The 25,221-nt window shown below is 40.8% G+C and overlaps 1 protein-coding gene across 1 annotated transcript in view; it reads left to right on the top strand.

The window, feature by feature from the left end:
• The window catches only part of abca2 (ATP-binding cassette, sub-family A (ABC1), member 2), a 553,235-nt gene that overhangs the window by 201,020 nt on the left and 326,994 nt on the right, over positions 1–25,221 (top strand). The window contains exons 3-5 of the mRNA XM_072240523.1: positions 2,776–2,887; positions 7,298–7,461; positions 10,799–10,920. Of these exons, the coding sequence (XP_072096624.1) occupies positions 2,776–2,887; positions 7,298–7,461; positions 10,799–10,920 (398 nt within the window). The remainder of the gene's footprint in view (positions 1–2,775; positions 2,888–7,297; positions 7,462–10,798; positions 10,921–25,221) is intronic.

Below are 25,221 nucleotides of genomic sequence, written 5' to 3'. Positions count from 1 at the left end.
GTGTAATATTTCAAACTTTTTCAGTGATGAGGTCAAAAGCATCATTTGATGAAATTAACAGCAATGTAAAGGTCGGTGAAACAAACTACCAATCACTTCCTTGATCAGAGATCCTTGAATATTTTTACAAAAAAGCTACTTGATTTGTAGCTATTTAGTGATGTTGATCTGAGCAGGTGATAACAGAACAGATTAAATCTTCAATTACTGAGTGTGTCAATCAGATAATATTTGGTCTTACTTCTGTCCATTTCTCTTTGATTCAAATGGGACGTTTGATTTCTCACCATTGTCTTCAGGTTTCCCAAGAAGGATGACTTATCTCCAGGTCATAGCTTTGTATCTTCTGCCACTTTTTTTGACACAATGGCAAGCAAAATTTTGGGGGAAGTCCATATCGGCTCAAATCTCATCATTTTTACATTGGGGACTGAAACAGTTACCTCTAGCTCCAGCCCTAAGCAGCCCCGAATATTTTTTAAAAAGGTCCTGCAATGTCTTTTTAATGTGGACGAAAGCATACAGTTTTTGTCCCATTCTACATCAATCCTTCATCAATTGGGATAATGACAGTTCAGAAACAGGTTAAATATCATCAGCGTATGTCAGGATATTGTTGTCTTTGCGGCAGCAGTACAATGCAATACGTAATAATAGAGAAAAAACTTGAATTGCTCTAAGTAATTTGACACTACTTAATTTGACAATTGTATATATTTTTTATATATAAAATAGTTAAATTGAATAAGTAGTGCAAAAATAAAAGTTTAAAAAAAAAGTAGTGAGGTAGTGTGCATGGCTTCAATGTCCATTCAGAAATCAAATGCAGAGGGGAAGAAGCTGTTCCTGAATCATTGCCTATGTGCCTTCAGGCTCCTCTGCTTCCTTCCTGATGGTAGCAACGAGAACAAGGCATGACCCAGGTGATGGGGGCCCTTAGTAATGGACGCCTCCTTTTTGAGGCATCATTCCTTGAAGATGTTCTTGATACTGGGGAGACTAGTGCCATGATGGAGCGGACTAAGTTTACAACTCTCTGCGGCTTATTTTCATCTGTGTAGTAGTATTCTCCCCCCCCCCCCCCCCCCAATACCAGACGGTGATACGGCCAGTTAGAATGCTCTAGTAATGCACAGAAAATTGCTGGAGGAACTCAAAAGACTGTACAGTATCTATGGAGAAGAGAAAACAGTCGACATTTCGGGCCGAAAGCCTTCATCGACTGCTTACTCTTTTCCATAGATGCTGCCTGGCCTGCAGAGTTCCTGCAGCATTTTGTGTGCATTACTTTGATTTCCAGCATCTGCAGACTTTTTCTTGTTATGGAGTTAAAATGCTCCTCCATGGTACATCTGTAGAAATTTGTGCATGCCTTTGGTGACGTACCGAATCTCCTCAGACTCCTACTGAAATATAGCCGGTGGTATGCCTGCTTTGCAGCTGCACCACCATGTTGGGGCCCAGGATAGATCCTCCCAAGGAGCTGCATCCAAAGAGAAAAATATGTTGCATTTTGATAGCACCTTTTGCAGGCCTTGCTCTTTTAACTCTCCAGCATTAGACTGATACTTCAGTGTTGATGTGAGGTTTTCACATTGACACTTTTTTTTTCCAGAGCAAATCCACTATCGGTGCCAAGTCTGACTTAGAATGAAGTTGAGAAAGACTTTCCAAGATGAAGGAACCTCATTCTTTTTTTCCATTAGAGTTTCAGACCATTGCCCAACTATATAAAATAAGAAAAATCACAAATTTGAGAACTCTATCATCACAGATGTTCATATTTCTCTTTATCCTCTATCAAAGCAAGAGTCATCAGCCCCTGTTTCAACTATGCACCTAACAATGTTTGAAACAGAAACAAAATCTATCTCATTATCAACTCAGGTTTTAGAACCCATAGACTCATGGTTTTGTGATTAGAAAGAAAGTTCTTTTGTTCTTTGATTCAAGTCTCTCAGATACAGTTCTGATGCTAATAAATGCTTCGCATTGAAAGGATTAGTTCCTGGTGAGAACATTTTAATTTTACACTAATGGGAGTGTTGAAAACTTTATGAACTATATGTTTCCAGGAAATTATTGAGTGTCCACCATAGATGGATAGGTGACATTGTTGCACTATAATTCCTACTGATCTGAGATGTAGGAGGATCTGGGTCCATAACCTGTGGCAGTCTGCACCTATTATAAAGCAACTAGAGCAGGGGTTCCCAAACTTTTTTTATGCCATGGACCAGTACCACGAACCAAGGTCCGTGGACCCCATGTTGGAGACCCCTGAAATGGAGAGCTATGCCTACTGCAATGGGCAGAAATATGTCACCTTACTATAGTTTCCTATCATTCAGTGATGTGAAAAAGTTGTTGAATATTAATACACTAAAGTCAATGATTCATTCCCTGTTAGTTTTAAAGCAAGGGTTGACTTGGAAAATCATCGGTGTGTGCCTTACTGGGCAAAACGAATCAGTTTACAGCAGCGACTACCAGACCAAGGATTTCTGATCATTGTCTATTTCCGGAAGTCTTGGTTTCCAGTGACCAGAATTTTGTTCCTTGTTTGTTTAAAAACTGAACACCCAAAAAAATCTAATGTAATGAAGACAGATGATGACCTTTTGACCTCTGACCTGTATTCTTTGGTCTCTAGTGGGTTTTATTACTTGCATGAAGAAAATCTTACTCTACTATCGCTTTAACTGCTCTTTGAACTGTACCCTCTCCCCTTCTTGTTTCCCTCGCTCCTGTCTGTTTTGTGCTGCTTCCCTCCAGCATTCTACACAGCTGCGCCGCTGACATCTGCCGGGATACTCCCTGTGATGCAGTCTCTGTGTCCCGATGGCCAGAGGGATGAATTTGGATTCCTGCAATATTCCAACTCCACGTAAGTCCATCTGAAAAGACGTCAAATTTCTTGCTTCTGTAATCGTAGAATGTTGACACAATTGCTTTAACAAAGCCAGTGTCTCATTTTGAAGTGGATTATTTCTTCATTTAGCAAGCTTTTCTTATTGTAACCACCATTGGTCATGAGATAAACAACCCAACAGCAGAGTGTGGGAGCTCACTTGGTGAAGGTTCCACTAGCATCTCACGCATGTACATACTCACTGTTAGGTCTGTGCTGATGGTGTGCCATTGGTACATAACGAAATTGGAAACTCCTTGGATGGGGAAAGATGTATTACCGGTTGCCCAGCTTGGAGTAGAATTTAGACAGATTGAACTCTGGAGTTTTATGCACTGGTCAATGTTGGAACTGCATTTGCATTCATGCTTACACAGGCCTGAAAAGTGTTTGTGTTTATCAGGTAGAATAGGATTGGTTCTAGTGGAAATGCTTTGCACTGTTGAACTGTCTGCCAGCACTAATTATCTGAGTCAATGAAGCCCTGGAGCTATATCACATCAATGGGTTTACTTGTCTGGTTACATTTCATAATATTTAATTTTCGTACTTTAGATTTACTACTTCAAGCCATAGGTCACCATGTTCTCAGTTTTACAATCTGATGTGTGATAATGTATTAGTGAGATTTTTTTTTTTAAAGATACAGCATAGAATCGCCCCTTCCACACCACCCAGCAATCCCCAAATTTAATCCGAGCCTAATTACGGGACAATTTACAATGACCAATCAATCTACCTTTGGTACACTTTTGGACTGTGGGAGGAAACTGGAGCACCCAGAGGTAACCTACAGGCAGCGAAGGGAACATACAAACTCCTTTCAGTCAGCGCCGGGAATTAAACCCAGGTCATTGTGCTAATCACGACGCTCTTGTGGCGCTACATTGCAAAATACTCACGTAGTGGTTAGTGCGACCCTGTTTCAGCTTGGGATGTGAGAGTTTAGAGTTCAGTTCCGACATCGTCGGTAAGGAGTGTCTGTATGTCCTCTGCATGGAATGCGTGGGCTTTTCTCAGGCGCTCCAGTTTCCTCCCACGGTCCAGACCTACAGGGTAGGTTAATTGGTCATTGTAAATTGTTCAATGATTGGGTTAGATATAATTGGGGTTGTCAGGGGTTGCTGGGACAGCATGGCGAGAAGGGCCGGAAGGGCTTACACCAAGCTGTATCGATCACCAAATAAATAAATAAAACCCCAAGTCTGCACTACTGCTCAGCACAAAGGTCAAGTGGGGCCTGCCCCTACACCTTCCTCACCATCATTCTGGGTCCCAAACAGTGCTTCCAGATGAAGTGACACTTCACATGTGAGTTTATTGGGATTATCTGGCTTCCTCTACATGGGGCTGTGTGGGGCTGCTTCATCCAGCAACTTCGCTCCATCTGCCACAAAAGGAGGGCTTTCCTGGTGGCCGCCATTTTAATTCTACTTCCCATTCCTGTTCAAGGCCCCATCTACTGCCACGATAAGGCACTCTTGGGTCAGAGGAGCAACACGTATTCTAGCTGAGCAGCCTACAACCTGATGACATGAACATCGATTTCTCTACTGGTAATTTCTCTCTCCTCCCCCTTCTCTCTTTTTCCATTCCCTGTTCTGGCCCCTGTATTACTCTTTCTCTTCTCCTCACCTGCCCAGCACCTCACTCATGTGTCCCGCCCTTCCTCTCCTATGGTACACTCTCCTATTACATACCACCTTCTTCAGCCCTTTACCTCTCCCACAAATCACCTTCCAGCTTCTTACTTCATCCCTCCTCCCTCACCTACCCATCTTTCCCCTAACCTGGTTTCACCTATCACCTACCAGTTGTACTCCTTCCCCTCGCCCTACCTTCTTTTTCTAGCTTCTTCCCCACCTCCTCACCCTTTTTGTCCCGATGAATGGTCTCAGCCCAAAACATCGACTGTTTATTCATGCCTGACTTGCTGAGTTCCTCCAGCATTTTCAATAAGTTTCGATAGATACATTTAATGTCGGAAAAATGGTTACAACATATATCCTGAGATTCTTTCTCTTTGCAAACATCCATGGAAACAGAGGAGTGCCCCAAAGAATGAATGACAGTTAAATGTTAGAACCCCAAAGCCCCCTCCCAGGCATAAGCAGCAGCAAAGTAATGACCCCTCCCCTCCCCCACCAACTAAAAAACACCGGCACCCCCACTGATCACTCAAGCCTGCAGCAAAGCATCAGTAAAGACAGATTTGCAGTACCCCAAAAACTACTCATTCACCTGGTATTCGACATACCACAGGCTCTCCCTCTCCCTTATAAGGGAAAAAGTATCCCCGTTTCACAGCGAGATTGGAGACATAACCAAAGAACTCGCTGATTTATGGTGTTAAAAGTCTGTTGCATCACTTTTACAGAGCTCTGTGCCCAAAAAACTCGGGTCGCTGGGCACAGAGCCAGCAGCCAGTTCATTGCCTTCGATCTTCTGTGTACTTTCACGACACATCAGGTGGCAGCACTGGCATTGAATCAGCCTGTCTCCAGAACTATGAAAATCCAAAACCCTAAAGGCACGCTAGTCTTCAGGACGTGTCCTTGGCATAGCGAAAAGCAGCCGATCGTGAGGCCCTGAGAGCGAGTCCCATTTCCGCAAAGAACCGAAGTCAGCGTGCAACTCCAGGAGGTGGTCTTCGAAAGAACCTTGAATTGGGAAAAAAAGAGATATCAAAGATAGAAATTGAGCTGTTTCCAAAGATGCAAGCAAAGGAGTTGCCGTTAGGTGCCATCGTCCTCCATCATCTTCCTAAGCTCCACCCAGGTGTTGATCCAGTTTAGTTTCCATAATTGTGCCACCACGCTGCATTGTTAGTGTTTTAAGATCATAGAACATTGAACAGTACAACATGGAAACAGGTTCCTTTTGCCCACAACATCTGCACCAACCATAATGCCAAATTAAACCCAACCCATCCGCCTGCATATGATTGCAATCCCTGCATATGCACATGCCTGTCTAAACCACCAATCCTGGCAGCACGTTCCAGGCGCCTGCTACTCTTGAACAAAACTTAGCCCGCTTAACTCCTTTAAACTTTTCCCCCCTCACCATTGCCTTTGCAATGTAATTAGTTTAAAACATAATCACAAATCTTTTTGATGAGAAGTAGATTATAATGTCCTGGTTCATGAGTTTGATGTATGGGTCCCTGTCACCATTTTATTTGCATGAGGACAGGTTGGTAGAAAGACCATAAGCAAAATGCCTGTTCATATCCCACCATATCCTTCACATGCACTGTAGGTTTGTGTGGTGCTTTAGTGTCCAGAGCTTGAAACAGAGATGGTGGCTTTGTGAGTCTTGGGTTCTGCAGCAAGTACACGTCTTATCCTTCACAGTCTTGTATCAAAGTTTTTTTTTCATGGTTTATTATATTCACTGTCACAGTGTTGGGAATAAAGCATCTGGCTTATACACATAAATATCAACATTGTGACAGTAAGCAGAATATCTCTTTGTCAGTTGAGTTAAATATTGGCCAGGGTACTGGGGAAAACCCTTGCATTTTACATAATGTAGCTGTCCACCTTAAGTAGCAATTAACGCCTTGGTTTAACACCTTATCTGAAAGACAGATACTTCCATGTTCAAAACTGGAAGGGCAACTCACCGATCCTGAAAAATGACCATGACCACCTTTACGTGCATTTAAGGAGAAATTTTGTGTAATTTTGCTACATTAAGCTTGGTTGTATTGTTACATGTTTTATTGTGCCTAATTTTTTCACTTGTTCCACACGTAATACCTCAATTTTCAATATTTTTTATAAGTTCATATAATTTTTTTGAGGATTTAGTACAGGTTTAAAACTATTTCAACATTCCAGCTCCCAAAAAGACCATCCAGGAAGAATGTCTGTAGGACTGACAGAAGATTTCCTGAACAGTCACCCTTTATTTGTTCAACATGTTAGTAGGTTCACTATTGATTGGTATGGACAAAGCAAATTTATTTATTTATTCCTATTTTTCCTTTTTATACATGCCTTACACCACTGCTTTCTTTATAGCTTTAAAAATATTGTGTGTTGGTGCTCTGATACGCAGTTGCAGGGCACCTAAACAGATTTGACTTTTTAACAAAGTTTTCTGAGTTAATGACCTTGAAGTCTATTTTGAAAATGTATTGAAACAATAGATGCCATGCATTCTGTCATGAAATGAGATGAATTTTATTTTGTTTTGCACTAAGAAACAAGATCCTTTAAAGAGTTTGCAGGAATCAACTCTTAGAGACATTAAAGTTGGTGTTGCTATATTAGGGTAAGGCAAGGAGGGAAAGTACTGCACATTGGTACTGGTTTCTCATGTAAGGATATAGATACTGTATATATGTGTCTACTTACTGTGGCTGCTGTTTCTTTGAAGAGTCACACAGTTACTCGAGAGAATCAACGAAGTGGTGGAAGAGAGCAATCTGTTTGACCCTGATCGCCCAGGTCTGGAAGAAGAGCTGGAATCACTTCGGCGTCATCTGGAATCAATGAATAATGACCCAAGCTCAGTGGAGAACCACTTCAACCACACTTATGGTATGAAGCTCGTCGTTACAGCCTATCCCTTGGAAAGTGGCAATAGGGACATAAACCCATAATTAGATTCTGAGTACAGATTGGCAATAGGATATTTAACTTGCACAAGGGCAAATTTGCAATTCGCCAGTACTTTTAAGCAATAATTGTTAGCGTAATCCATGTTGATTTATTTTTGCACATCCATCCCCTCAGGGACATATGTTGTATTCTGAAAAAAACAGACTTAAAATAATAATTTTGCCACAGTTCATGTTTCATGTGATCAGAATTTACAGAACTAAACTGATTAATAATTTTGGAGGTGAATTTCAGAAATGGTTTGATTTCTTTATATTCTAGATCCTTAAACCTCCTAGCTAATTTATTAATTATACAATATGGAAATAGCCCCACAATGCCCATGCTCACCATTGGACACTCTTCCTTATTAATCTAAACTTCCAGCACTTGTTCCATATCTCTCTATGCCTCAGCAATTTAAGTGCTTAGCAAGAACTTTGTTGAATGCTATCAGTGATTCTACTTCCATCACTTTCTCTGGCATCACATTCCAGGTCCTAGCCACTCTGTGAATGAAAAACAACCCCTTCTGCCTCCTCTGAATCTCCTACCCCTTCTGCTATATCTATGTATTCCCAATTCTATTAGCCTTTGATAGAGAGAATTGTTTGTTGCAGTTTACTTTATCTCTACCCCGCAGAATTTTATGTACCTCAGCCATAAACCTCCTCAGCTCAAGAGAAATCAGACCTACCTTTTCCAGTCTCTCCTTATAATGGAAATATTCTATCTGAGGCAATAGCCTGGTAAATCTCCTCAGCACCCATTTTCGTGTCATTATATTTTGTCTGTAGTTCAGTACCCCAGCTGACAATGTTTTATAAAGTTGGAGCATAACCTCCATGCTTTTGTATTCTATGCCCTGGTTACTGCTACAATCAGTGATCTTTAGTCTTTTTTTTATATTCTTTTACGGGATGTGAATGTTGGCAGCTAAGCCACATTTTTTTGCCCGTCTCTAGTTGTCCATGAGAAGGTGGTGATGAGTTGCTTTCTTGAACTGCTGCAGTCCCTGAGGTACAGGTATACCCATAGTGCAGTAAGGGAGAGAATTCCATGATTTTGACCCAGTGACCCTTGCATGCCAAGATCCTTCTGTTCCTCAGTACTCTCTTGGATTTTACCATTCATGGTGTATGTCCATGCCCCAAAACGCATACTTCACATTTATCAAACCTAGACTCTACCTGCCACTTCTTAGCCCACTCAGAAATACATCAATGTCATCCTTTAGCCTGAGACCACTCTTCACAGTGTCATCAAATTCTGTCAATCTTCATGTCATCTGTGAGCTTGCTCATCATTCCTCCTATATTCATATCCAAGTCATTCCCATATATTGTAAACATCAAAGGTTCTAGCAGCAGTCTCTGGAGCACCAGTGGTTATAGTCATCCAGTCATGAAAACACCCTTTTACTCTTATTCTCTGTATCCTATTGCTAAGCTGGATACTATGGGCCCTGTCCTCTTGGACATGCTTCCCATGCAGGACCTTGTGGAGGTTCTGACTGAAGTGCATGTAAACCACATCTATAGCACTGCTGTCGTCAATACTTTTTGTTACCTCCCCAAAGAATTCAGTCAGGTTGGTCAGACAAGATCCACCCTATTTCTTTAGAATCTTTAAAAGACAATGAAATGCATTGTAGTAGAAATTTGTCATCTGCTGTGTAAGATAAATGTACATCATAATTCATATATTGCACTTTACTTCTGAAATCTCATTAGCTTTATCCAATCTACAACTGGAGATGATTACAGGTGTTCGGCATAGAGGTCACCCAGTTATAGGAATCTGCCTTAATAACCTTCTCTGAAACCTACCAATGTGTCCAGTGTGCTGAATTTTTTCTGCACTCTATTAATAGGATATTATTCTTTAAGTGATATTAAATGTTCATAAGAGAAATTGAAGTTAACATAGTTTTGAAACTTTTCTGAGGTTGCATGCCATTTTTGTTGTAATTCTCTGTATTTTTTGAATCTGATGCTTCTGAACGTTCAGGAAATTCACTGGATAATCACACAACAGTGACCCTATTAAGTTATTGGATGTGTTATTACTCCATATTGTTACTGTGATGATTAAAGAGAAAGCTGATCAGATGGGAGATTGGTGCTGTTATTGCTTAGGAGTCAAGCTTTGAGCAAAAGTATAAGAACCAGGATTAAGCCTTCTGATGTCTCAAGCTTGTTCCATTATTTCACAAGATCACAGTTGATCTGGCTTCTGTTCCCTGATCTATCATATCCCCACTTACTCTGAATGCTTTATTAGTCTCAGTTTTGAATATAACCAGTATTGAACATCCTCAATCCTCTGAGGAAAATTCCAAAGATTTACAAGCACTGAAGCGGATTAAGAAATTTCCCTTCCTCTTAATCCTAAAGGGCTGATTTTCTTAGTTTCTGATTCTTCAATCTGAAATTGCCTGGTCACGTTTACCATGTCAGTTCATCTCAGGGTCTCTTATAGCTTGATGTGATGATCATTTAGTGAAGCAGGGTGATGGAGAAAGGAAAGCCATACTTAAATATATCAAATTTTCCAGATTATTTCTGCAATTATTTATTGTAATCTTCAATCAAGGAAGATCATGCTGCTTGAGTTGTAAGCTTGGAAGGAGGACTCTTAGCCTGACTGCCAATCTTTAGCAAGAACATCCAATTTTTCCCTGAGTTATTGCGCATAATAAGTGATTTGAAGCATCGAGACCTCAGATTTCTTTAGGAGATCACACTGTTAATTAGGCCTCCCAGGGCATGTTGTACAATTAAAATTTCATCCTAGCCATTGTGTCAGCCTTCTGTGTGTATCTTCACAGGTCTGTTCTTTGTAAGCCATTTAATATTTGATGGTAGATCATGTTTTACCACCTTGAATATATAGCAAGAATCAGATAGTGTTTCACTGATGCTGTTTGTCTAACCTCTAGCCTTTTTAAAATTCACCAGGATTTATGTCCAGGGAATACTATAAGCTGTGCAACCTGGAATATGAGGAAGTAATTTTGACAGATGTTCTTGTGATACTATACATTTTCCTCACTGATAGCAATTCCCTACCCACCCACTTCCGAGTTAGGTGGTCAGAATCTTACTGTTGAAAGGTAGCATTGAAAGATTCTTGCACAGTTGTAGATGCTGTTTATCAGGTGAGACGACACTGCACTGCTTAGTATTCCTTGGTTATAAACAATGTTTTTAAAAATTTGATTATGTAGCAGCATTCAGAGTTTGAATGTTTCGTTTATGATTCTCATTACTTTTAGGATTCACTCTTGGATCAGTTGTGAAGGACCGGGCTGAACTTCAACACTTCTTGACACACAACATGTCCATGTCCAATGAAACAGCTGGACTCCTACTGGGATCAAGTATCAATTTGAAGGAGGTAAGGACAAAGGAAATGGAATGTGTGGTTGACTAGATGAACTTGAATTGCAATAGTGATTTTGAAATCATGGAAAGTCAACAATAATGACAATATGTATCCCATCCATAAGGATGTTTGAGACTACAGCAGGAGCTGTCACTCCTAAATCAGGTTAGTTCCCTCCTGATCCCTCTCCTGCATTTGTACTGATTTATTTAGGCAGTATGTGCAAAAGGCATTTTCTATTGAAAGAGTATTTATATATTTATGTGTGTTCATTTCTGGTTCCAAAGATTATTCATGCAAACTCCAACAGTAGAAGGTAGTTCTAATTTTATTGGAATGTAATACTTTCTGGGTGAAATAATTCACGTGAGTGGATCAGCTATTGTAGAACAATTGGTCTGGTTAATTATACAGAACAGTTGTTGATCAGAAATAGGAAATAAAAAGAACTTAAATCAAAATATTAGAATGCATGTCTTTCCATCTTGGCTCCATGGTGGTCTCCAATTATTTCTTTGGAACTACAGGTGAGCACAAAGTTAGAACTGGTGAACAATTGTATGACGCAGAGTCATGGGGAGAGATCACAAGCCCTCAATATGTCGACCATCAAGTACTCATATACTGAATAACATTTACTCTCCTTATACTCCCACCAATTTTCCTCAGATCCTACCATTCACCTACACATTAGGGACAATTTACAGTGGCCAGTTAACACACCAACCTGCACATCAATGAAGTTTGGAAGGAAACCCACAGAGACAGCAACAGAGATCTGGATTGAACTTGGGCTGTAGGAGCTGTGAGGTGGACAGTCTACTAACTGTGCCACCGTGCCTCCAGTTATTTTTAACCTTCAAGCACAGCTTTCCAGATAACATCTAAGGCCATCGAAGCTAATGAAATGGTTCCATTATTTTGAAATGATTTTGTCTATAAGTTAAAAAAGGCATAAAAATCACTTGATCTGGTAGCCATACATCAATAATATTATAATGACTGACATCTAAAACAAATAGGACTGATAAGAAAAAACAGTTACTAAAAGGAGAGAGAGAGAGGGAAAACGAGCTCTACCACTCATAGGAACAGGTGTACATAATCAGACTTCTCAGTTTAAGGACGTTACGGGAGCTCATTTTTTTTTTGTATAGGTGTCAATAATTGAGGCGTTCTTAACCCAGGGACTACCTGTGTACTGAGTGAATGTTCAATTTTAATAGAAGTTCCTAGTCATTTTCATTTTGGCAAGCTATTACCTTGGAAATGCCAGAGATGTTCTATTAAATGTCAGCCAAGTGCTTTATTGTGCATGGTTCCCTCCTCATTTCAACACAAGATGAAAAGGCCGTCAGCCTCTCAAGCCTGCCCTGCCATTATATACGATCATGGCTGAACTTCTCCAGGCCTCAAACCATTTTCTGTGCCAGTTTTCCAGTAATCTAGTCTTCGCAGCCCTCTGCAATAGAGCATTTCAGAGATTTGCCACCATGTGTGAAATAAAAGTCATCAGCATTAGTGTTACTTCTTTATGTGATTTTGAATACTAAGTGTCAGCTAAAACTGGCTTGCATGATCTGGACATTAGGGAATAGTAGGCAGGCTAACTATTCAATGGCATTGGAAATAAACCATAAGAAAGATGTAATATGACTACAGAGTTGCATTTTCTTATGTTAGCATGCCTTAATATGTGCCACAAGGATTTTAACAAATAAACTACACTATACTGATATCCGACAAGTAAACTTAATTGCATGATTTTTGAACGAGGGGAAATTTTAAATGGCAAAGTAATGCATCAACCAACATGTTTTTTGGGATGTCGGAGGAAACTGCAATGCAGTGTGGAAGGCCACATGATCATAGAGAAGATGTGCTAACTCTACACATTGAGCAGATAATGTCAGGATGGAACCCAGACGGCTGGAGGTGGGAGGCAGCAGCTCTGTGAGTTATGCTAATTAGTTTCACTTAGCAGCAATGGGTTCAGACAACTAGGCTTTCTTCAACAACATTCACTCTCAGATGTAAGAACACTTTAGGTTGAATACTTATCTCAACAATGACTGGTTTATGTTTTTATTATGTCCGCCAGTAAAGTCCTTTATTCCTGTCCTAATTGCATTGCGGAACACTTCAGGGTGTTTCCCAGAACTAATGACACAATCAGAAAGAAAAGTGAAGAAGGGTCTATTGAACTTTCTGAGGTTTACACGGAAGCTCGTTTTGAGCTTCCTCTAAGTCCTGTCACACTGGCTGGCATTCATCTGTGCACTTCCTGCGATTTCCGTATCCCACATGTCACCAGGATATTCGATTGCATTTGTGCTTAGAGAACTCCACTGCCTTCCAAACATCCTCAAAACTAAAATTCACTTCTCTCTTCAGGAGGTCAGCAGAGACCTTGGAGTTTCATAAGGCAGGAGCAGGTGATGGGTGAGGAGGGTGTCAGCACACCAGTAATAATAAATTGGGAGATCACTTCATCAAGCACCTCCACTCCATTCGCCACAAGCGGAACTTCCTGGTGGCCAAATATTTTAATTCCAGTTCCCATTCCCGTTCTGACATGTCGGTCAGTGGCCTCATCTTGTGCCAAGATGTGGTCACCTTCAGGGTAGAGGAGCAACAGTTTATATTCTGTCTGGGTAGCCTCTAACCTGAAGGCATGAATATTGATTTCTCTTTCCAGTAAACAAATTTACCCCCCACTTCCTCTATTCCCACTCCGACCTTTTACTTTTTCTCACCTGCCTATCACTTCTCCCGGGTCCCCTCCTCCTTCCATTTCTCCTATTGTCCACTCTCCTCTCCTATCAAATTTCTCCTTCCGCAGCCTTTTACACTTTCCAGCCATCTGGCTTCACCTGTCACCTTCTAGCTATCTTCCTTCCCTTCCCCTCACCTTTTTATGTTGGTGTCTTCCTCCTTCCTTTCCAGTCCTGAAGAAGGGTCCCGGCCTGAAATGTTGTCTGTTTATTCACTTCCGTAGATACTGCCCGACCTGCATTTTGTGACATAACAGCAATAGTGTAGGTTCATCTAGGTTAATGGGTTCTGTTGGGATTCTTTGATTTGTGGCTGGGCAGTGAGGAGACGAATCCCAAGATTGTATATAGTATATGTACGTTGAACTTTAACCCCTGCACTTTGAATTTGTGCAGTGAGATTCCTTTTAGGGTAAAGTTTTATTTAAAAGCCAATATCTACTCATAAAGTGGAAGGCAGGAAATCTATATTAATATGCATTCATTCTATAAAACCTGTGGAAATCAAAGGCCTGTCCAGCTGATTGATATCTGCCATGGATTGGCTGCACTAGAGGAAACATCAAATGTTATCAGAACTTATAATCAAATAGTTACTGAGACTCAACAGCATGAATGGGACTCTAATGCCTCCCTAGTCCAAAAACTTTCACAATGTCTGGATGTGACACATCACTATTATTTCCTCACTTAAATTCCAAAGGAACATTCCCATCAAAAAAAGTACTTTTTTTCCCTTCTGTTCCTAATTTTTTTTTTTCTGTTTTGTGTGCAAATATAACTGCTTCATGTTGCATCCAACTGTCAGCTTGATTTATGATTTCCATTTTACAAGCTACATAAAGCCAATTTATGCTTTGAGTGTAGTGTTTGCTGCAGTGTGAACCTTTAGAATTAATTATTTGAAGCAGAGTGACTGGTTGGAGAAATTTGCGTAATAACAAATATCTCAATGCTTCAAAGCTTGCGATTTAGAAACAGCCCTCATCAGATCAGTTAATGTTAACAGTGAGATTTCTTATTTACTGGTATACAGTTCAGAGTGCACATCCACAGAATTCTTGTGGCATCTGTTCACTGCATTCTAGATAATAATTTTGTCCTTTACATTAAGTACGGCTGTGGAAAATTACAAAGACGGCCAAGATTGTGGAACAATTTAGCACAATTAACGTTAATGAATGAAGTCAGGTGAATGATGAACACATTTCACAATTTCACTAAAGTAATCAGTTCAGCTTAATATGTGATGTAATGCAACTCTATTATTGAATTAACTCCTTGGAGGCTATTTTATAATCCTGATGTGCACCCTAGTTTTAGAGGCTAATTCTATTTTTATCCACTTTTCAGATAATTTAATATCATTAAACACTTCACTGGTGGCATATTGGTTATGTTATTGGATTAGAACCCAGAAGACTGAATTAACAATCCAGATGGGAGTTCTGATCCCACCATGACAGCTGTGGAATTTTAACTCCATTAATAATGCAGCATTTTAAAAACCCTTGTCATAGTAATGATGAAACTACTGCAGTGTTGTTAAATTCTAATGTTTGTTAATGTTCTACCATCCTAACTGTTCTGTTGTGATCAAGATTGGATTGACTGAAATCCTTTCTTAACTGGCCAGGGATTGCTGTGTTGAACTACTGCAGTAAGGCAGAAAATGAAAGAATCTAGGCTGTTCTCTTGATGTTATCCCAGCCACTGAGTTTAAGCCAGCAATGTTGTCCTTTAAAATATCTGATGACTGGTGTCCAGGTTAATCATCCAGCCTCAGCTGATGAATTTCAACTCTGCTCTAACCCGGTATATGCCTCACTCCACCATGAGAACTGAGGCAGGGAAGCAACCCGGTTCAGTTAACAGCAAACCTACTAAAAATGAGGTGTCTACAGAGTGTATCTCTAACACAGGACCACAAATATGTACAGATAGTAATTGGACTAGAGATGCAACAAATTCCAGAGCATGGATCTTCAGTTCTACAACCGGTGTGATGTCTGGTCTCATTGCCTTTGATATATTTGGACTATTCAGCTGCTTCTTGAGATCATATAAGTACAAAGTTCAAAGTAAAATTTATTATCAGAGCACATACAACCCTGAGATTCTTTTTCTGCAGGAATACTCAGCAAATCTATAGAACAGTAACTGAAAACAGGATCAATGAACTGTGCAAATACAAATATAAATAAATAGGAATAAATAACGAGAGCATGAAATAGCAAGATAAAGAGTCCTTAAAGTGAGATCTTTGGTTGTGGGAACACCAGAAATAGACTGAGTGTGGTTATCCCCTTTTGTTCAAGAGTCTGATGGTTGAGGAGTAGTAACTGTTTTTGAACCTGGCAGTGCAAGTCCTGAGGCTCTTGTACCTTCTGCCTGATGGCAGCAATGAGAAAAGACCATAGCCTGGGTGGTGAGGATCTTTGATGATGGATGCTGCTTTTCTACAGTAACATTTCATGTAGATGTGCACAGTGGTTGGGAGGCCTTTACCCATAAAACCATAAGACACCGAGCAGAATTAGGCCATCTGGCTCATCGATTCTGCTCCGCTACTCAATCATGGCTGATCCTTTTTTTTTCCCTCCTCAACCCTATTTCCCGGCCTTCTCCCCATAACCTTTGATGCCATTTCCAATCAAGAACCTATCAAGCTCTGCCTGAAATATGCCCAATTAACTGGCCTCCACAGCTGCATGTGACAACAAATTCCACAAATTCGCCACCAATTCGCCACCGTGATGTACTGGGCCGAATCCACTATCTTTTATAGGTTTTTCTTCTCAAAGGCATTTATTTTCCCATACCAGGCCATAATGCAGTCAGTCAGTGCACTTCCCATATAGAACTTTGTTAAGGTTTTTGATGTCATGTTGAATCTCCGCAGCCTCCTAAGGACACAGAGGTGCTGTCGTGCTTATAATAAATAGGGTTATCTAAGACTTCTGATAAGGATCTCAAAATGAAGCTGAGATCGATGATCCTAACTGGAACATTTACCTCCAGCTACTCACCAATAACCTGCCTGGTGATGCTCAGATTGCTTTTTCCAAGAACCACTCTGTTCCATCACAGCTTTTGTCCATGAATCAAAAGCTTTTATTCTAAACATGAGGTGAGGGTGAGCGCCCTTGGTGTCACATGATTCACTGTAGTATGAGGGAGCACTGGCAAAATGAAGTCAATGGGAATCCTGGGGCAAAATGTTCTGATGGTTGGAGACATACTTCACGTAAAGGGGAATTGTGGTTGTTCTTAGCCCCAGAACATCTTTGCTGGTGGTGTTAATGTCCAGAGCCCAACCACCTTCAGTTCATACAACAATGGGCTTTCTTCTGTCATAATGTTAATTGTGGGAGTGTTTCCTCATGACTGTATTGTAACAAGGATTTACCCCTTAGTAATCATGATCAGTTAGGCATTGAAAGAATCTGTATTTATCAATAAGTACATTTGTTGGCTCAGGTCACAAGCACGTGAATTTACAGAACCGAATACTTGTGTGCACACCTACTAAGTTTCTCTGACCCTTTACGAACAGTCAACAAATAAGGTAATACTTGGGAAAGGAACCTATGGTGGCAATGTGTTCCTTGTGATTCCGATCTAATCTCCCCATGTTCGACGCGGTGTCCTCTTCTTCAAAGGTTGGTCTCTGGAGATTTGTTCCTGTCTGTACTCCCAAAATCTTTCATTTTTATTCCTTACCATACCAAATCAATCTCTGATGTTTCAGTTTCATTAGCTGAAGGTTATCTGACTGATCTGTGTCAGTTCTCATTGGATATAGCCCAGGGCTACAATCAGTATCACTTTTTGGCCTTCGCCTTCAAATTTGTGCCTTAGGTGACTTCTTTTGTTCTTCTCAACTCTAACAGGTTCAAACCAGTCAAACCAGGCTGAGTGAGATCACAAGCAACATACATAAAAGTTGCTGGTGAACGCAGCAGGCCAGGCAGCATCTCTAGGAAGAGGTACAGTTGACGTTTCGGGCCGAGACTCTTCGTTAGGACTAACTGAAAGAAGAGCTAGTAAGAGATTTGAAAGTGGGAGGGGGAGGGGGAGATCCGAAATGATAGGAGAAGATAGGAGGAGGAGGGATGGAGCCAAGAGCTGGACAGTTAATTGGTAAAAGGGATATGAGAGGATCATGGACAGGAGGCCCAGGGAGAAAGAAAAGGGGGAGGGGGGAGAAAAACCCAGAGGATGGGCAAGGGGTATAGTGAGAGGGACAGAGGGAGAAAAAGGAGAGAGAGAAAAAGAATGTGTGTATATAAATAACGGATGGGGTATGAGGGGGAGGTGGGGCATTAATGGAAGTTTGAGAAGTCAATGTTCATGCCCTCAGGTTGGAGGCTACCCAGACGGAATATAAGGTGTTGTTCCTCCAACCTGAGTGTGGCTTCATCTTTACTGTAGAGGAGGCCGTGGATAGACATATCAGAATGGGAATGGGATGTGGAATTAAAATGTGTGGCCACTGGGAGATCCTGCTTTCTCTGGCGGACAGAGCGTAGGTGTTCATGCAAACAATCTCCCAGTCTGCGTCGGGTCTCGCCAATATTCTGGGTAGCCTCCAACCTGATGGCATGTCTGGGTAGCCTCCAATCTGATGGCATGAATATTGACTTCTCTAACTTCTGCTAATACCCCACCTCCTCCTCCTACCCCATCCGTTATTTATTTATATACATACATTCTTTTTCTCCCTCTGTCCCTATCACTATACCCCTTGGCCATCCTCTGGGTTTTCCCCCCCTCCCCCTTTTCTCTCTCCCTAGCGCTCCTGTCCCATGATCCTATCATATCTCTTTTAGCAATTAACTGTCCAGCACTTGGCTCCATCCCTCCCCCTCCTGTCTTCTCCTATCATTTCAGATCTCCCCCTCCCCCTCCTGTCTTCTCCTATCATTTCAGATCTCCCCCTCCCCCTTCCATTTTCAAATCTCTTACTAGCTCTTCCTTCAGTTAGTCCTGACAAAGGGTCTTGGCCCGAAACGTCGACTGTACCTCTTCCTAGAGATGCTGCCTGGCCTGCTGCGTTCACCAGCAACTTTTATGTGTGTTGCTTGAAATTCCAGCATCTGCAGACTTCCTTGTGTTTGAGTGAGATCACAGATTGCTTCTTCAAGCCTGCTATTTTACATAATAAATGACTTCTAAGAGAATGGTCTCAGGTTTAGCAGATCATTATCTGAAACTCCTTGTGTCCATGTCAATTGCTCTGATTTAGGCTACGTTCCCACTACGCCGGATAATTTTGAAAACAAAGCTTTTTCTCTTCATTTTGACTCTCTGTCCCCACTAAACGGTGTTTTCATCTCCCGAAAATGGAGATTTTCAGAAACGGTCTCCAGAGTGAATAAATCTGAAAACGCCTAATATCCGTTGCAGTGTGTATGGGTAACCGGAGCTTTTTAAAACCGCTGTCATGACGTGCCAGAACAGATGGCTGCAGCCCAGCACTTCATTGTTTTCTTCTTATTATTACTGCTTTATTGTCGCCAAACAATTGATACTAGAGCGTACAATCATCACAGCGATATTTGATTCTGCGCTTTGCAGAACCTAACAATTTCAGAACAGGCAGCAACGAGACTGAAGCCAGAAGAGTTAGAAATGTACTCACCAAATACTTTGACCCATAGCTTACTGAATCAATAAGTATACTCACTTTGCCCTGTTTTCTGTCCTTGCTTGTATGAAGGTGGTTTACCTATTTATGCAAGTACTTCTCTGACATTAGATGTGTAACAGCCTAATGTAACATTGTATGGAAATACAAGATAACACTGATGCAGGCATGTTTTATACATTTAACAAGGTGCTTTATTAATGCAACAGTTAGTCAGTTTTTCAATGTTCGTCGTCAGCCGGGTCATACTGTCCGTGAACTCCCTGTCAGTTGCCTCCATACGCTACAGTATTTGTTTTTTTTTGTTTTAAGTCCTCCTGCATGAGAGCCAAGAGCAATTCCTTTTAAGTTTTTTTTACTCTGTAACTGGACAAACGCGCACTAAGTATACCGTTTCCTCTTCACTTGTTTTCTGTGAGTACTGCGCGTGCCCAGTAGAGGAGATTCGCCCAAATATCCGTGTTAGTGTGGACAGAGATATTTTGAAAAACGCTTTGTGTGGATGCCTCTCATTTTTACTCAAAACCTGCGTTTTCAAAATTATCCGGCGTAGTGTGGACGTAGCCGTAGACCGGATAAATCCGTAACCAAAGCTTTTTCTCTTTGTTTTGACCCTCCATCCACACTGAAACTACGTTTTCCTCTCCTGAAAATGGAGCTTTTCTAAAACGCTCTCCAGAGTGTTTAAATCTGAAAACACCAGTTGGGTGTTGTAGTGTGTATGGGGTAACCGGAGGTTTTAAAAAAAACCTGTTGTCCCTTTCATCAGTGAAGAGACTATGGCTGTAGGGAATGTTTCCAGGGTGACCCCTCTGTGGGAGTGGGGGAGATGTTGGTGGGGCCACCTGTGGGTCTGTGTGTTCATATGTGTAGCTATTGTAGTGGCTGTGAGGCTGGTATTGTGTCAGTTTTTCAATGTTCGTCGTTGCCTCCATACGCTCCAATATTTTTTTTTAGTTTTAAGTCCTCCTGTGCGAGAGCCAACAGCTGTCCGTCGTTTGGCAATTTCCTTTTAAGTTTCTCTAGTCTGTAACTGGACAATTGTGCACCAAGTATATCGTTTCCTCTTCGCTTATTTTCTGTAGATGTGTTCTGCGCGTGCCCAATAGGAGGCGATTCGCCCAAATACCCGTTTTAACGTGGACAGAGGTATTTTCAGAAACGCCTGGTGTGGACACCTATCGTCTTTATACGAAACCGGCGTTTTCAAAATTATTCAGTCTAGTGTGGACGTAGCCTAAGTTATCCCAGAGCAAGAATGAGTTCATCCAGCATTTTACAAAATGGCAGCTGCAAGGACAGTCTCACGAAATGGACACCTCCATTCCTGTTCACTGATCATTGTTCTTCCTGGCCAACAGTGTGTTCAGTTCCATTTTCATATCCTCAGCAAACTAAGTAATTCATACCAACATGTAATGAAGTGTAGATAATATTCAGGAATGGGCCGATAAATGGAAAATAACATGCGTACTCCTGAAGCATCAGGCAACAACCATCTCCAACAAGGAAGAGTCTAAACACCTATAAGTTATACAATGATGTTACCATTGCCAAGTCTGCCAACCTCAATATCCTGGTGGAGGGGGAACCATTGACTAGGTACTTAACTGGATCAGCCACTTAACTACAATACCTTCAACAACAGGTGAAGGTTGTATCTTGCAGTGAGTTGCTCATCTCCTTTCATTACAATACCTTTTCTAAGTATTAACTTGTACACATCTTAGATTCGTTTGCTCCTTGATCGGTGATCATCCCTTCAGCTATGCAAACCTGGACCTCCGGAATATCTTCCTGAAATCTGTGTTACTGGACTCTTTCCTTTAAGAGGCTCACAAGGATCAAGCAGTTTGATGAAAGCTGTTGTCAACTATCCTTGTATCTCACCCTATGGCTGTATGTTACACATTATCTGACTGTCTCCCTGATGATGTTTTACAATGTTAAAGGCCTTGTGTTCATTCAAGCTTGGCTTGATTTGTTAAACATGCTTTAAGTTTAAAAAAAATACTGGAAGCATTCATCAGGTCAGGCAGTGTCTGTGGAGAGATTTAATGTTTCAAGTTGAAAGAAAATACATAAAACTTCAGTTGCTAAATTTTGAAACAAAGATACATGTACTGAATGAACTGAACCAGTCAGGCAGCATCTGTGGAAGGAGGGATTGGTCACCATCTCAGAAGCACTGATATGAAATGTTAACTGGGTTCTCATTCCACTGGTGCTGTTTGACTGACTGAGTGCTTCTAACATTTCTATTTTTGTTTCAGATTGATCACCCTTCGTTAACTCCTGTTCTATTTCCATCAATGCCATCTGACCAGTGAAATATGTCCAGCATTTTCTGTTGTTATTCCACGTGTCCAGCATCTGCAGCTTTAAACCTTTTCCTACCTTGAAGTGATATAGAAATACAAATCAGATACTTATATTATTATCCTTGGATATATGTACATTGCACCTTCCTTTTTGTTCCTTTTTGTAGTTGCAAGAGTTCCTTTTTGTAGTTGCAAGATATAAGAAACTGTGCTGTGATGCTGAGCGGTAGAGTTTATGTGACAGTATTAAAGTTTATTGTCTAATGCGCAAGTATGTTTTGCATAGGTACAATGCAAGATTTGCAGCAGCATCACAGGGAAATAATGGATAATTCAATTCAAGTTTAATTGTCTTTCAACCATATATGAATGCTCATAAATACAGCCAAATGAGACAGCGTTACTCCAGTGTCAAGGTACAAAACACAGTACTGACAGTCACACACAACACAAAGCACACATAGCACATATAAAATAGAAAGATGCAGCTACTCAATAAATGCTGCTGAAATAGAGCTCGTCTTCTGCTGAGTAAACACTGGAGAGCAGCACCGGCTCCAGCCAGTTTGCCGCACCACATCGCCCCCAGTAGATTGTGCAGTCTCGGACACCTCTGTCTCCGGGCGGCAGTAAACAGCATTCATGAGAAACAAATAAAATAAACATAAATTATATTTAATGTTTACAGACCCAGAAAAAAAATAAAAACTCTATTTTAGTGCAAAGTGATCAAAATGGTCATATTGTAGTGATTAGGGTTGTGGTTGGTTCAGGAACTAAATGGTTGAAGGGAAGCTGCTGTTTTTGAAACAGCTGATGTAGGACTTTAGGTTTCTGTACCTTCTGTCTGATGACAGCTGTAAGAAAATGGCATAGCTTGGGTGGCCGGGATCTTTGATGGATGTTGCTGTCAGCAGGCTGTGCATCCTGTAGATTCTACCAGTGCCAATTAATATTGGGTTGAGTCCATGTGATGTTGATTACTTGTCATGTGTAGGCTGATCCCAGCAGAAGAGGGTTACAGGTTGGCAGGTGGTCTGACAGTGTAATGTTGGCAAGTACAATGTCCCTCAAATGAATTTATTGTTTGCTATTTTTCATAACATTTGTCTTTCTTTTTACATTAGCTATTGCAATGTGATAAAACATTAATCTTTAATAATAAAGATGTATCTGATGATTACATCATTACCTACAGCTTTGCATATTTCTCATAATATTTATTTCAGGTGGTCAAATGTTTTAATGATTTTTATTTATGTACTCAACTTTCTGATACCATTGTCAAACCTTAGTGGAACGTAGGTCAACCTGATGACATCAGTGTTACCAAATGTAACATGTTATCAGCTGTGTGATATTAGTTTAAAGTAGCCACTGTTTATTACTCTGCTTTATAACCAACTCTGAGTTTAGCCTGTACCACCAGGGTGGAGTAAAATTCATCATTAATCACAGAGAAGTACAACTCCGGGCTCTTAAAATGTGGTGAGACTAATGAACTATTTAACCACTAGAGTAAGCAGCTCTGAGCATAATCTTATAACAAACTGCAAGAACAAGTTTTATGTTTATAAAATGTTCCAGAAATGTGTACAGCCTCTTATTCTAAAGATCCTGCACAGCTCTAATTCTTAACTATAACTTCAACTTGTGTTTCACTTTAACTCTCTCACTGCTCCCCCTCTGTGGTTAAATCTTCACCTCAGGACTTTGGTGAGACCCTCAAACCAGCTTGTATTTAAAATTTTATTTGCTTTTCCTCAACACTGTGTGCATGTAAGCAATTGACCTAGCCACAGCATTGGATTGTTTTGTCTTTAATCCATTAACCTTTCGCTTTTGGTGGTTATGTAATATTTAGAAAATCTCACAAAGTCTGTTCTTAGGGATCAGGAAACCAAGATGATCCTTCCATGTGGGGTGGGGGTGTGAACAGCATTTGTGATACCCCTTCCCTCATCCTTCAAATACCTCAGTATGTTTACTGTTTCATTATTCTTATTGAGATACAGCATGAAGTAGGCCCTTCCAGCCTTTCAAGTCGTGTCACCCAGGAATCCCCTATTTAACCCTAGCCTCATTGCAGGATAATTTACAATGGGTATTTAACCTACCAACCAGTACGTCTTTGAACTGTGAGATTCCTCTCAGAGCACCTGGAGGAAACCCACGTGGCCAAGGGTGAACGTACAAACTCCTTACAGACAGCGGCGGGAATTGAACCTGGGTCGGTGGTACAATAAAGCATTGTGCTAACCACTACGCTACTGTGCCACCCAAAATGTGAGTTCCGTATTCCTAATATCTTAATGCGTGTGAACCAGGAACTAGAGAATTTCAAATAGTAGATAAAATTGAGTGAAATTTCCTGAGACCATTGTGAGAATCAGCTCCTTACTACTTTCAGATTTCAGGTAGTTATTTCCTTCAGGTTACGCAATATTAATTAAAAATTGATTGCTGAAGAGCAAAGGGTAAGAGACAATCAAGCGAAATGGAAAGGCATGCACTTGAAGTTGGGTAGTGGGGATGGGGGGTGTAGAATATTAACAAACCTTGAGGTTGTTTTTCCGCATTTAGGAACCTTTGCAAATAAATGTAATACTTATAAAGTAAGTTAATTTCCACAATCAAATACAGCTTTAACACACTAACTAAGAGGATAAGGTAGGATAAACCTGCAGAGCTTCTTAACAAGAAGCTGCTTCTGAAATGCCGGCAAATTAATTTTACATTAAGCAATCTGGGCTGCAATACAACATTCTATGGAGTTCTCGGCATTCTTTGTTTCAACTATAGCACAGTAACGTAGTGGTTAGCACAATGCTTTACAATGCCAGCGGGTTCAGTTCCCACCACTGACGGTAAGAGTTCGTACGTTCTCCCCGTGACCACATGGGTTTCCTTTGGGTGCTCCGGTTTCCTCCCACAGACCAAAAATGTACTGGTTGGCAGGTTAATTAGTTATTGTCAGTTGTCCTGTGATCAGGCTTGGATTAAATCAGGGGATTGCTGGGCGATGTGGCTCAAAGTGCCCGAAGGGTGTATTCCACACCGTGTCTCAATAAATAAATAAGGAGGGGATCCTGCTCATAATCCTAAGGCTTTGATCCATGATTTGGCTAAGCTTTGTTCAGGTCTTATGTTCTTTCTGTGCAAATGGAGTTATTAAGTCTTCTGTGTACCACTGTTGCTGCATATTTTAGTACTTGTCCTTCACCTCTATGCTCAGGTGTTCACTGTTTACAGCTGTGGGCTGCACACTGTCAACTTTTATCATCAATGCACTCAGCTATTTGAGTGAAAGAAACATGGATTGCAGAGGCTCTGTGTCGTGACAAACAGTGGGCCATTATCTGATGGATGGTGCTGTCAACTTACCTTATTGACATAATTTAGAAGATATAGAAGTAACTAGGATCCTTCTGTAAGCAAGGTCACACTTTGCTTCCTCAGCCAGCTCTATAATGCCACAATCTGTGTATTCTCAAGCTCACTTTTGATAATTATTAGTAGCTTTTAAAGAGCTACCATCTGCTTTTTGCATATCTACAGTAACTGCATG

This window comes from Mobula birostris, chromosome 22 (assembly GCF_030028105.1).
Source record: "Mobula birostris isolate sMobBir1 chromosome 22, sMobBir1.hap1, whole genome shotgun sequence".
NCBI classification, from domain to species: Eukaryota; Metazoa; Chordata; class Chondrichthyes; order Myliobatiformes; family Myliobatidae; genus Mobula; species Mobula birostris.
The sequence above is the reverse complement of the archived record's forward strand: the minus strand, read 5'-3'. Positions and strand labels throughout refer to the sequence as shown.